Source organism: Oncorhynchus clarkii, chromosome 18 (assembly GCF_045791955.1).
Source record: "Oncorhynchus clarkii lewisi isolate Uvic-CL-2024 chromosome 18, UVic_Ocla_1.0, whole genome shotgun sequence".
In the NCBI taxonomy this organism is placed as follows: Eukaryota; Metazoa; Chordata; class Actinopteri; order Salmoniformes; family Salmonidae; genus Oncorhynchus; species Oncorhynchus clarkii.
This window is the reverse complement of record NC_092164.1, coordinates 39,569,530-39,583,920: the sequence shown is the minus strand read 5'-3', so window position 1 is coordinate 39,583,920 and position 14,391 is coordinate 39,569,530. Positions and strand designations below refer to the sequence as shown.

Here is a 14,391-nt window from a genome sequence, read left to right as displayed (position 1 = left end):
TGAAAATGACAGTCCCCTTTAAGAATGAACAATTAGGCTAATCCCTCAAACGACGTGTCACATTGGTTGTGTGTATGATTTGTATTGTATGGAACAAGTTCTGCTAACACTACTGAATCCAGTTGTAATTCAGTCCAACGCTGTGAGGTTGTGACTCAAAGTTAGTCATCTAAAAGCCCATCAGATGTGTATTAGGTTTAGAACTGCCAACGTGCTTCTCTTTTTAGGACAGGAGACTGAGTGACTCATATGTACACAGAGTTTCTCATCTACAATTCATTACTGTACTTGATGAAAATGTACCTTTTCTCTGAGTGTGTTCTGTTCTCTCTTTCTGTCCATCGCTCACTCGCACTATGCCTTTATCTCTCTCTATCCGTCTGTCTGTCTCTCTTTCTTTTTTCCTCTAATTCCTTCTCTATATCTATCTGTCTCATGTCTCCATACTTTTCCCCCCTCTATCCATCTCTAATTTCATTCTCTCTTTCCCTTGCTCTTTCATTCATCCTGCAGTGCCACTGTCTGCTCCTAGGAACCTGAGAGTGTCGGAGGAATGGTACAACCGCTTCCGTATCACCTGGGACACTCCCCCATCCCCAACTATGGGCTACAGGGTCGTCTACAAACCCATCTCTGGTACACACACACACACACACACACACACACACACACACACACACACACACACACACACACACAGTACTGCTTATTTCAAAGATAGCCCATCTAACCCACAAAAACCCTACAACACACATCAATGCTGCATATAAAACAAATATATCATACTACTACTACTACTACTACAACTCTTACTACTACTACAACTCTTACTACTACTACAACTTTTACTACTACTACTACTCTTACTACTACTACAACTCTTACTACTACTACAACTCTTACTACTACTACTACTCTTACTACTACTCTTACAACTACTACTACTCTTACTACTACTACTACTCTTACAACTACTACTACTCTTACAACTACTACTACAACTACTACTCTTACAACAACTACTACTACTACAACTACTACTCTTACAACTACTACTACTACTACTACTACTACTCTTACAACTACTACTACTACCACTACTACTACTACTCTTACAACTAAAGGTACAGCTACTACTACTACTACTACTACTACTACTACTCTTACAACTACTACTACTACTACTACAACTACTACTCTTACAGCTACTACTGCTACTACTACTACTACTACAAATTACAATTAATTACAATTACTACTAGTACTGCTACTAATACTAATACAACCATTACTATTGCTGATATTAATACCGATACTAATACTACTAATACTACTACTACTCCCACTACTACTACTAATGCCAATACTACTAATACTACACACACAAACACATGTTGTGAAAGAGCATGAACCCTCATTCAATATATTGTGTTAACTACAAAGGATGATATTCTGGGCCACCTCCTACGCTTGTGATCCCACTCATATGTTATCTGGTCAGTTCATCACCTTCTAAGCACGAAATGTTTAGTAAAAGAGAAATTCCTACCACCCTATTTATATATCTGCTAGAGGGAAAAATCGCCTTGACACAAAACACGTTTATAACATTCCACACAATGATGTCTAAAGCTGTTTTCTGACTGACAACCCACTACTCAAACTCCAATTCACACTTAATACAATGCGGTATTCATGAAATTCTAGCAATCACAGTCAGCTGCAAAAAATCAATAACGTCTTAAATGCTCCTTAGGCGAGAGTAGCCTTTGAATTCTGCAAGCAGTGTGCTGTAGTATGTGTGGTGGTGAATGTGAGCTCTTTCTCACACACACACACACACACACACACACACACACACACACACACACCAAACCCTCTCTTTTTCACAGCTCCGGGACCTGCTCTGGAGACCTTTGTGGGCGAGGACGTGAACACCATGCTGATCCTGAACCTGATGAGCGGTACAGAGTACGGCGTCAGGGTCATCGCCTCCTACACCACCGGCTCCAGCGAGGCCCTCACTGGCAAGGCCAGGACACGTGAGTAGACTATCAGCAGCCCCAGGTAGAATGGGACTCGAGAATGGATATATGTTAATTAATCGATTATTCAACACAACACCTCCAAGTAGAGCAGGACTCCAGAATGGATACTGTGTATACTGTGACTGCATAATTACTTACTTATCCCCTTTGTGCATAACAAACTTAATTAATTTATTAAACACTTTCTGGTCACATTGATCACTGTCAAGGTGATTGGGGCACAATGTTTGTCAAATACACTTCCGTTATTCATCATCCTCTTTCCAGGTTGGCCCCTCTACATTTTCCAGACGCTCTTATCCATAGCGACTTATAGGAAGGAGTTCAGTGCCTTGCTCAAGGGAACATCAACAGATTTTTCATCTAGTTGGCTCAGGGATTCAAACTAGCAACTTTTCTGGCGTTGCTGGCCCAACGCTGTTAACCACTAGGCTACCTGCCTCCCTCTCTAATTTGAATCCCCATCTTTCCCAGCAAGCATAGTTTGGATCACATGTAGGTCAACTGGTGCTGTCTGAGATTGAATCAGTGCGAATTATTGAGTAGCACAGCTTCACTCCATCGGAGACTGCAGCCACCACAATGATATCAAGTGGTCAGGCAGGCGTGCCTAATGTAGTACCAGTGTCAGCAACCCAGCACTGTAACGGAGATCATTGTCTTATTAGGGCTGGCAGCTCCCAGATAATCAGATTGGAAGGGGGAGTGGAAACTAGAGACTCGCATTCGTTTGCACATAACTACGATATCACCTTGTGCATGATAATTAAGTAAAGCACGCTTGGGTAGTGCGTGATTTGAAGGGCATAGATAGAGATATAGCAATCAGGATAGGGGTGTCTCTTGGGTGGAGTTTGATGCCTGACTGACACAGAGTGAGCATGTTAATGAACCCTGCACTACAGTAAGAAACAATGGGGATAGCTCAATGTCGTGTTCAAGATCTCCTTGTTTTACAGTCATTTATGTGTATAGTTACTTTGTGAAAGTCAATGAATTGTTGTATTGTATGTTAAGAATTATGTAACAGTCTACTTGTGTAAACGTTAATTAATTTATTCATATGCATTGGGAAATGTGCATGTTCCAAGATATGCCGATTAGATTATTTACCGAACAGTTGTGAGTAAATTAGTTTCCGTGACTCTGAATACAAAATATGGGCATAATTTACTCCAAGCTCCCCAAAATAAATGGAGTTTATTTACAAAACGCTATATCCACCAATTTTTCACTTTTGTGTTTTTTAATCAGAAATGATTGCTTATGGATACTTTCATGCGTGGGTAAAATATTACTCTTCTCGGATGTTTTATTGATATATTTTAGAATGTTTTATTTAGCAAAATGCTATATAGCCATTGTTTAGCTGGAATGGAATATCCGTATCATGTATATTTGACTGTGATACTGTATGTGGTTGTCTTATCTAGCTATCTTAAGATGAATGCACTTACTGTATGTCTGGATAAGAGCATCTGCTAAATGACTAAAATGTCAAATGTAAATGTTTTACATACAGATCTCATAATACTTTATTGAATTTATTTAAAAAATATACGGTATATATATTGAGTTCACAAATGTATAATTTGTACATTTCTCTGTAAACATTTAGCACTGAAACTTAGCAGTACTGTCACGATCGTGAGGAGAGACGGACCAAGGCGCAGCGATGTATAGTTCCACATCTTTGTTATAAAATGAAACTTAAGCAAACAAAACAATAAACGGAAAATACGAAACGTGACTACGTGGTGCACATGCACAAACACAAAATAATATCCCACAAACACAGGTGGGGAAAAATAGCTACTTAAATATGATCCCCAATTAGAGACAACGATTACCAGCTGCCTCTAATTGGGAATCATACAAAACACCAACATAGAAAAATAAACTAGAAAACAACATAGAAATAATAAACTAGACTACCCCCTAGTCACACCCTGACCTACTACGCCATAGAGAAACAATGGCTGTCTATGGTCACGGTGTGACAAGTACTACTTATTTCTCTGAGAGTGAGGCAAATATATAGCATTTTGCAAAAAAACATGATTATTTGTCTCTCTGAAATGAAACCATCAAGTGACAGATGTTAAACAAATACATGTCTGTCATTGAACAACCCTTGATTAGATAGTGACAAAAACACATCAATATGTTTCATAATTTCTTTAAATTAAATTAATTTACCAACATTTCTGAAAATGTATATATTGCATTTTGGAATGAAACTGCAAATGTATGTCCCACTGAAATATTCAAATCGATAGCAGCACGCAAGAATGAGATTAAGAAATGCATGCAACATTTGCATAAATGGATTTGTACTGCTGATCATTAGGAGTAGGATACCGGCACCATATTTCAACTCCCCAAATAACTTTCACGCCGTATGTTTAGAGTCCAACCCAAATGGAGACATATGCTGTGTGGCGATAGATGCACTGCCTGACGATAGATGTCTGCTCATTATCGTTAAGGATATGTTTATATTGCAGGGCTTTATCATTTAGTCACTTCTGCAGGGATCACTGGTGTATTTACCATCACTGCTCTGGTTAAAGTCAAGTCACGATGACAAGACTACATTCCACTATGTTGCAGTATAGCACAACAATCTACTGAATACTGATCCATAGACATTCTTTTCAGTCTTAGGCCTGTTGTGAAATGGCTTCCAGTATGATGGGTCTGCTCACCTTCTTTTTTTGTTTTTTTAAATGTAACCTTATTTAACTAGGCAAGTCAGTTAAGAACAAATTCTTATTTACAATGACAATCCTGGACAGGACTGGGCCAATTGTGCACCGCCCTAAGGGACTCCCAATCATGATGCAGCCTGGATTTAAATAAAATATATATGTTTTATTTAACTAGGCAAGTCAGTTAAGAACAAATTCTTATTTTCAATGACGGCCTAGTGACGGAACAGTGGGTTAACTGCCTGTTCAGGGGCAGAACGACAGCTCGGGGGTTTGAACTTGCAACCTTCCGGTTACTAGTCCAACGCTCTAACCACTAGGCTACCCTGCCGCCCAGGGACTGCAGTGACGCCTCATGCACTGAGTGCCTTAAACCGCTGCGCCACTACGGGAGCCCAATGTTTCCAATGTGATGAGTTGGATCTATAGTGATAATGTGCCTGTCTCTCTGTCACAGTATACCTGGGAGTGACCAATCTGAACACCTACCAGGTGAGGATGAACAGCATGTGTGCCCAGTGGAGTTCCCACCGCCACGCCACTCTGTACCGTGTGGTCATCGAGTCGCTGCTCAGTGAGTGCCCAGCACCACACAACCACATACACACATCAATTTGCCCTGTTCCATTTGAACCAATAACCGTTTTTTTTACAGTATTGAGCTTACTATAAGCAAGTCATTTGTCATGGCAGCACAATATCCACACCCTTTCCTTGACAGTATGCCCTTACTTTTGTGTGTAGACGTACACTGTACAGTACACTATATGCAACCAAATCCACATTGGTATTCCCCACACACTGACACAGCCACTCTAGTGGAAGGAGGTGATTACCATGCGGCCACACGTCTCCATGTGGATAAGGCTGTCAGCTCCCCCCTAGAATCCACATGTGATCCCGGTCAGGAATTATGCTCCTGGCAGGGAATCTCGGTTGGGACACAGAAACCTGCAGGGAGAAAGATTCACTTGTAATACCGACAGGGATTTCACACTTCCCCAGCAGAACTGTATAAGGAACTGGGGGATTGTCATTTGTATATCATAGCATTTGAACAATATTACATGTTAAATTATGCTATATTACATACAGTATAAAGCATAAGATATAACATCAATAGGACAGACTCTGGGGGCTATATTTTGGGTTTCAGTTTCGAATAATATACATTAGGCTTACATGGCTTTTTAACAGCCGAGCTTAGTTGACGTTTACATATCCTATGGTTAAATAAGTGAACGTTGGCTAGCCAAGATATACTTGTTATGCAGATGACCGTAATTGCACCTCATTGCAACTTTTTGAAAAAATTCAACAATTGGGTTTCTGGTTCAATGTGCTCTGACAGGGGAAGTTCCAGATACTTCTGTTTCAGATTGTAGTTAACTAGATACTGTATTTGCCACAAAGCAGAACATTATGAGGCAAAAAATTATATTCAGGAAAATATTGTAAGCGCCTTTTATCTTTTAAGTCATAATTATCACCTCACAGACGTGAGACTTCCAACCAACTGTCAGTGTGCAGGTGCACTGAACTGGCAAATCTGGTGCAGTCCATGAGGAGGAGATGCACTGCAGTACTTATTGCAGCTGGTGGCCACACCAGATACTGACTGTTACTTTTGATTTTGACCCCCCCTTTGTTCAGGGACACATTATTCCATTTCTGTTAGTCACATGTCTGTGGGACTTGTTCAGTTTATGTCTCAGTTGTGGAATCTTGTTATGTTCATACAAATATTTACACATGTTAAGTTTGCTGAAAATAAACGCAGTTGACAGTGAGAGGACGTTTCTTTTTTGCTGAGTTTAGTATTCCAGTCCATATGATAAAACAAAATACATCCTGAATTAATGAAAGAACCTGGCATTAATCTAATTATAGACAATTCATGACATTCAATGATCAATTTATCCTAATATACAGTTAGCATATAGTGGGATTTATGCAACAGATGGCATGGAATATTTCAGCAATGAAACATTTAAAATGTCAATGTCTTATCAATGCTGTGTTGATCCCAATATGAGTATCATCTGCCAAATAGGAAAATAATGCGAGCAATTCATCAAGTTTAACACTGAGACCCAAACATCATTATTATCGTGTAGCGTTTCGCACATTGCAATTTCGCAGCATTACCGTTGGGAGCTCCTGAAATATTAGATCTATCAGCCGGTATTAAGCCCAAATTAGGATTTATGATGGCTAGATAAATATATAATTACCCAAAGAAAATACCACCTCGGTGTATGAGTGAAATTGGCTTAAATTGAGGCCTTAAGGGGAAGGTTCTGAAATTAAAATTCTGGGGTGAGAAATGAACCCTCCACTTCCACAGGAGACCTCATAATGAGATTCTACTCATGGAAAGGCCACTGCTCGGGTTGCCAGATATTTGAATAACCCCGAACAGTTTGTGTAAGAGGCACCGGTCTTAATACATGGTTTGTGTGAAGAACTGCAATGCTGCTGGGTTTTTCATGCTCAACAGTTTCCTGTTTCGTACACTCAGTGCATATTGTGATGGTTATTCTGTCATCATTTTAGATGGACATAAACAGGAGGCAAGGCTGGGAGGAGGAGCCACCCGACACTGCTTCAATGACCTGACGGCTAACACGCAGTACAAAATCAGTGTGTACGCCCAACTCCAGGACACAGAGGGGCCTGCAGTCACCACCACAGAGAGAACCTGTAGGTGTCCCCATCAACTGCTGCTTAGTATACACTCTACAACAGCCCTACAACCGTCTTGCTACTATTCTCAGGAAGGATTCTTACAATGTTGTGACGACATAAGTTCCAACATCACCTCAACAGTCTAGCTCAAGGGTCGGCAACCGGCAGCACGCCGGCCAAAACCATACCCCGAAGTGATTTATTTTGGCGCCCCAAAGTTTTTAGTTATAACATAAACAAAAAAAGTATTCCCTCTAGACTGTAGCAACGTCGTTACAACATTAACCACACCAAACATACAGTACATCAACATGTCTTACAGACAATCACAACATATACAATATTTTCAAGACATTATTAGCCTCCTGGGAGGCACTTGAATGCCTCTCCCAGGAATGAATCATGATTCGGTCTGTGGCCAACCACAACAGTAATCAAGGCACTCTCTCTAACCCACCAGGCATTTGTTTGCATTGAATTGCTTTACTCTAAGTGTAGACACTGATTTATAGCTTTGTTTTGATGCAGATTAGAGCTAAAGGCCTTTTTTAAATTACCCTGTGTTTCCCCAGGCGGCCTTGCAGGCTGCCATCAAAAGTAATTCCCAGTTTCATGTAGCTGAATAACTACGGCGGTAAAGTATATGCGAGTTTCAGCAGGGTTCCAGAGCTAGAAAAAAATGTTTAAATTCATTTCAATTTGACTGCCGCTGTTGGTAGTGATCAAGCTAGCAAATTACTGTATATGGGTAACTTAATCATCAACTCGGCATGCTGCTAAGCATAAGCTACCATCTCAGATTTATTCTCTGAATTCCTTCTGATTCTTCTATCATCTGACTGATTATATATATTATGTTTGCTATTATCAATGTGGTATCTTCTGTCTGTAGCCATTTTTTTTTTTACTGTAAATGAAAGCCTCACCAAGCATGTGGTTAGGTGAGGTGACATAGACAACTAATGAGGATGTCATAATGATTTGTGTGTGTCTTATGTCATTGCTTTCATGCAGTCCCTGTTCCCACCCCAGCACCCACCAGGCCGCCCACTACCACCCCTCCTCCCACCATACCCTCAACCAAGGAAGGTAAGACAAAAAGCCTGTTGTAAATACATACCTGTTGGTCCGAGTGTGGTCCATTCGATTCCTATCTGGTAGACCAGTACCGATGTCATCAGTGTTTTCTCTAGTTAACACTGATGCTTGGTTGGGCTGCTGGAGAGAAAAACTTTAGGTCTGTATATTGCGTTTAGTAAGCTATAGTGCTTTTGGCTTGGCCTCAAAGCCCTTCGTGTTCCTTTATGGGGTAAGGGGAACTAATACTGTCCATTGTGAACATCTACCTGGGTGATGTAGCGCAGCAATTTTGCACTCAAATGCTCACAAGTCCCCACCCATCGGCAAATAGATAGTGTAGAGATATCCCCTATGGTAGATTATCTATGTATTTTTGTTCAACTCACTTAGAGTGGCATGAACCTTAATTAACATACAGGGCCTACAGAAAGTATTCACATCCCTTGACTTTTTTCACATTTTGTTGTGTTACGAAGTGGGATTAAAATGGATTTAATTGTAATGTTTTGTCAACAATCTACACAAAATACTCTGTAATGTCAAAGTGGAAGAACATTTCTAACATTGAAAAAAATGATTGAAAAATAAACACTAATATATCTTGATTACATAAGTACTCAACCCCCTGAGTCAAGACATGTTATAATCACCTTTGGCAGTGATTACAGCTGTGAGTCTTTCTGGGTAAGTCTCTAAGAGCTTTCCACACCTGGATTGTGTAACATTTGCCCATTATTATTTTCAAAATACTTCAAACTCTGTCAAATTGGTTGTTGATCGGTCTCCCGAGTGGCACAGCGGTCTCAGGAACGTTCACTGTCTTCTTGGTAAGTAGCTCCAGTGTAGATATGGCCTTTTGTTTTAGGTTAATGTCCAGCTGAAAGGTGAATTCATCTCCCAGTGTCTGGTGGAAAGCAGACTGAACCTCTAGGATTTTGCCTGTGCTTAGCGCCATTCCTTTTCTTTTTTATCCTGAAAACTCCCCAGTCCTTAATGATTACAAGCATACCCATAACATGATGCAGCCACCACTATGCTTGAAATCATGGAGAGTGGTTCTCAGTAATGTGTTGTATTGGATTTGCCACAAACCTAACACTTTGTATTCAGGACAAAAAGTTTGCTTTGACAGATTTTCAACGCCTTGTTGCAAACAGAATGCATGTTTTGGAATATGTTTATTCTGTACAGGCTTCCTTCTTTTCACTCAATTAGGTTAGCATTGTGGAGTAACTACAATGTTGTTGATTCATTCACAGTTTTCTCCTATCACAGCCATTAAACTCTGTAACTGTTTTAAAGTCAGCATTGGCTTCATGGTGAAATCCCTGAGCGATTTCCTTGCTTTCTTAGCAGCTGAGTTAGGAAGGACGCATGTATCTTTGACTGGGTGTATTGATACACCATCCGAAGTGTAATTAATAACTTCAACATGCTCAAATGGATATTTCATGTCTGCTTCTTTCTTTCTTTTTTTACCCATCTACCAATAGAACCTCCCTGGTCTTTGTGGTTGAATCTGTGTTTGAAATTCACTGCTCGACTGAGGAACCTTACAGATGTGTGTGTGTGGGGTACAGAGATGAGGTAGTAATTCAAAAATCATGTTAAACACTAATATTGCACACCGAGTGAGTCCATGGAACTTGTAACGTGACTTGTTAAGCAGATGTTTACTCTTGAACATATTTAGGCTTGCCGTAACAAAGGGGTTGAATACTTATTGACTCAAGACCTTTCCGCTATTCATGTGTAATTCATTTGTAAAACATGTCAATAACAACAAAGAAATGACACTTTGACATTATGGGGTATTGTGTGATTGTGTGTAGGCCAGTGACAAAACAATCTCAATTGAATCCATTTTAAATTCACGCTGTAACACAAGGAAATGTGGAAAAACTTAAGGGGCGTGAATACTTTCTGAAGGCACTGTAATTTTGTTTGGTGAAAGGTTCGAGTAAATTAAAGAGCCCTCAGAACAGGCAGTTACCATGGAAATCACTCTGTCAGGTTGCTTGGTCAATTTTAAACCGGTCCCTGACTGACATTCAAACCTCAAATGATTTCTGACACAAATATGTGAATCTAATACAAGTTCATGTATTGCAGTGTCTATTGCACGGTCATGACTACAGACATCTGAAATGATAGTAAAGCTGTTTAATGTGCTTTTAGAATAATCACAAATCTATTCAGACTTTCAAAAACGATCACATATGAGCTTTTTAGTCTGAGATAATACCATAAGCTGGAACTTGTGTGACCTTGTGTCTTGAGTTTCAAGTCAGAATATCTCAGAATATTTACAATTCTCCAACAAACACATGCAACATAGTATTATTATACTTGTAGAAAAACTTGTAGAAAATGTGTAAAAGTTTAACTTTATTTGCTGTTTTAGAGAACGATAATCTTAGCAGTTTTCTTTTTTCCTACACAGCTTTCCCGGGATGAGTCTTGTAAAAGTTAACTGAGAACTCAGTCCCCTCTGTTGGAACTTCCAAGCCTGTAATTGTTATTGTTTTATTATTGTCATTGTATGCCTAGGAAACATCAACAAACGCTACTTTTAGTTCACTTTGCTTCCCACGTACTAGCAACTTGGTTATTATTTTTGGTTCCTTTGAAAATGACAGAGCAGAACAGTAAACAACAGGAAATGAGGTATTCTACTGGTCAATCTGTCCCTGGCTGGCGCTGATATGCGAGAGGGAAGTTGTTGAGATAATTGCCAATCATCGCAGCTCCTCTCTCGTAACCTGTGGAGAATGAGAAAGCTCTCTCCATTCTCCATTGTGATTCTTCCACTGCTGCCTTTTGAGGCTAGTGTGTGTGTGTGTGTGTGTGTGTGTGTGTGTGTGTGTGTGTGTGTGTGTGTGTGTGTGTGTGTGTGTGTGTGTGTGTGTGTGTGTGTGTGTGTATTGTTCTCTTTCTTTGTCAGTTTGTATTATATATGCTGTCTATTGTAGGAACTCTTATTGTGGGCACTGAATTTAAATTGCTCTTGATAAGAGCATGTTCTAATTGCCTTGTAAATGTAAATGTCCTGTTCAGTCTCCCTCTGTCTCTTTCTCTGTTTGTATATTCTTTTCTCTCACTCTTCCACTCTCTCCCCTCTTTTCCTCTCCTTTTCTCACTCCTCATCCCTCTCCCCTCTTTCCTCATTTCTCCTCATCCCTCTCTATCCCTCTTCCTCCTCCCTCCACCTACTTTTCTCTACTTCTTTTCACTCTCTCCTCTCTTGCTCCTTTCTCTCATTCCTTCTCTCATGTCAGTTTGCAAGGCAGCCAAGGCAGACCTGGCGTTCCTAGTGGATGGCTCCTGGAGCATCGGGGATGAAAGCTTCCTGAAAATCATCCGCTTCCTGTACAGCACCACAGGAGCCCTTGACACCATTGGACCAGATGGCACTCAGGTAAATATTGACACCTAGATCAACCAATGGGTGAGGTCCTGTAGCTAGCATTTACAGTACTGTAGTGATATACTCAAATAAATTGTAATTAATGGTCTTAAAATGTATGAAGGTACATTTATGTTTGACTCTTGTGTCACCTGTGCTTTTATGAACAATGCCCCAGTTTTCATTAAACTCATAGTATCTTTCTCCTGCCAGGTGGCCATTGTCCAGTTTAGTGACGATGCTAGAACCGAGTTCAAACTCAACTCCTACGACAACAAGGAGAGGCTACTAGAGGCCATTAACCGCATCTCCTACAAGGGAGGGAACACCAAGACAGGCAAGTAGACTTTATTAAAGCCAAACCTTTGTCAAACCTTATTCACTCCCTACCAATGAAGAGTTTTCATATAACTACTCTGCATACATTAAGTCCCCATTTATTTTTCTTAGAATTTCTAAAGGGACTCCCATAACAGTTAATTAACAGGATAACTGAATCCCATTGAGACAGCTGTAGCCGCCAGATGAACATAAATACCCCTTATTGACTTTCCTTTTGTAACCTGCCAAAAAAGAATCCGTCATTGTAATCAGACAGGCCAGAGTTGTCAAGCATGGCTTCCGGAGAACAGTGAGACACTGTCACTAATCAGTGTTTCTAAGTACCAAACCCAGGAACCCCAAGGGGAGCGATAATGCATTCTCCAAGTCATCCAGCAATGTTTTCTTTTTTTCAAACGGGTGCAACAAAGAAGTCCGCTTGGTAATGATAATTGTTGCATTGTGTTCTCCTTTGATTCTGCTGTATTTGTGTGTAATGTGTATAATTGCAGGTGGGGTGGGAATAATAACTACATTGTATATTTTTTGCTGAATCATTTGCAGTGATAGTGGTAACCCAAAACCATGATCCTCTACCAAGTAACCTGGCTAAATCCTGCTGTCAATCTCACTTTGAGTGTAACTCCTCTCTTCATCTTCCCCTCCTCCCTCTCTCTCTCTCTCTCTCTCTCTCCCTCCACCCCTCCCTTCATCCCTCCTGCTAATTCTCTTACTCTAGGGCTAGCCATCCGGCATGTGAAAGACACCATCTTCACGGTGGGGGGAGGGATCCGGAGGGGCATCCCCAAAGTAGTGGTGGTGTTGACTGACGGGCGCTCTCAGGACGATGTCAACAAGGTCTCCAAAGAGATGCAGATGGAAGGTAATGCACATGATGCGAGAATTCAATTGAATAGAAGGTGGTACAAAAAAAGTATCTGTATATGTTAGTCCACCAAAATGTCCTAGATTGCACATTACACACAATTGGCAATAATGTATTCTTGCCTTCTTCACAGGGTACATTGTCTTTGCCATTGGTTTTGCGGATGCGGACTACGGGGAGCTGGTGAGCATCGCCAGCAAGCCCAGCGAGAGACACGTTTTCTTTGTGGACGATTTAGACGCCTTCCAGAAAATTGAGGAAAAGCTGGTCACCTTTGTTTGTGAGGCTGCCACTGCCAGTGAGTCCTACATCCATGTTATTTGGAAACAGGGAAGGGGCATATTATTGTGTCTATTTTTATCCATGGAGTGACATAAATGTTTTGTCTTTCAGCTTGTCCTTCGGTGGCGATGAGTGGCAGTACCTTGCCAGGTTAGAGACTGGAGCATGCTTACTTATAGAACCTCTTCATGCCTCCTAGCATATAGGGCACAGTCAAGACCTCTACTCTCTGACCCGTTGACTAGTTCCGACCCCAGTATAACTGTTATGCACAACATCACTGTAAACTGGACAGGGACAGTACAGTTGACACAGATCATTTCAAACACTGGACTCTGAAGTGTCAACCCATACCATTAACACTGCGTGAAATGGCCTGTTTCCGAATGTGTACTAGTAAGTCAGAATATCTTCAATGATAAGAAGTAGAAGCCCAGTATTGAGAAGTCATGATAAAACAGATTATTTTTACTTATCAGTAGACAACTGTGTATGGATATATCTGCTTTTACACCGACTCACGGTTGTTTATGTTGTGGCTGCAGGTTTCAGGATGATGGAGATGTTTGGCCTGGTGGAGGGTCTGTATGGACGTGTATCAGGAGTGTCCATGGAGCCTGGCACCTTCAACAGCTTCCCCTGCTTTCGACTGCACAACAACTCCCTCCTCGCCCAGCCCACCAAGTATGGAAACTAGCATCTTAACTAAAAGGCATTACAGTGCATTATCTTCCATCAATCATGTAGAATTTAGTAGATGCTCTTGTCCAAGGTGACAAAATGTCAGGAACTACAATGATACAGGTTGCTTAACACAAGTACATGACACTTCATATATATTATACCTTTATGACAATGTATTTAAGTATTGGCAACACTTACCCAATGATAACAAAAACATCACCTTATTGCATACAACTAACCCTACTCCCCTGAATTGAATCCTCTTTTCCTGTCATGTGGCCTAAC

General features: G+C 40.6%; 1 protein-coding gene across 1 annotated transcript in view; it reads left to right on the top strand.

Moving 5' to 3' along the window:
- LOC139373473 (collagen alpha-1(XIV) chain-like) overlaps nt 1–14,391 on the top strand; it is an 88,077-nt gene that overhangs the window by 45,903 nt on the left and 27,783 nt on the right. Inside the window, exons 20-30 of the mRNA XM_071114029.1 lie at nt 514–636; nt 1,893–2,042; nt 5,217–5,333; nt 7,316–7,462; nt 8,462–8,536; nt 11,806–11,945; nt 12,147–12,270; nt 12,994–13,137; nt 13,274–13,438; nt 13,534–13,572; nt 13,968–14,106. Coding sequence (XP_070970130.1) covers nt 514–636; nt 1,893–2,042; nt 5,217–5,333; nt 7,316–7,462; nt 8,462–8,536; nt 11,806–11,945; nt 12,147–12,270; nt 12,994–13,137; nt 13,274–13,438; nt 13,534–13,572; nt 13,968–14,106 — 1,363 coding nt within the window. The remainder of the gene's footprint in view (nt 1–513; nt 637–1,892; nt 2,043–5,216; nt 5,334–7,315; nt 7,463–8,461; nt 8,537–11,805; nt 11,946–12,146; nt 12,271–12,993; nt 13,138–13,273; nt 13,439–13,533; nt 13,573–13,967; nt 14,107–14,391) is intronic.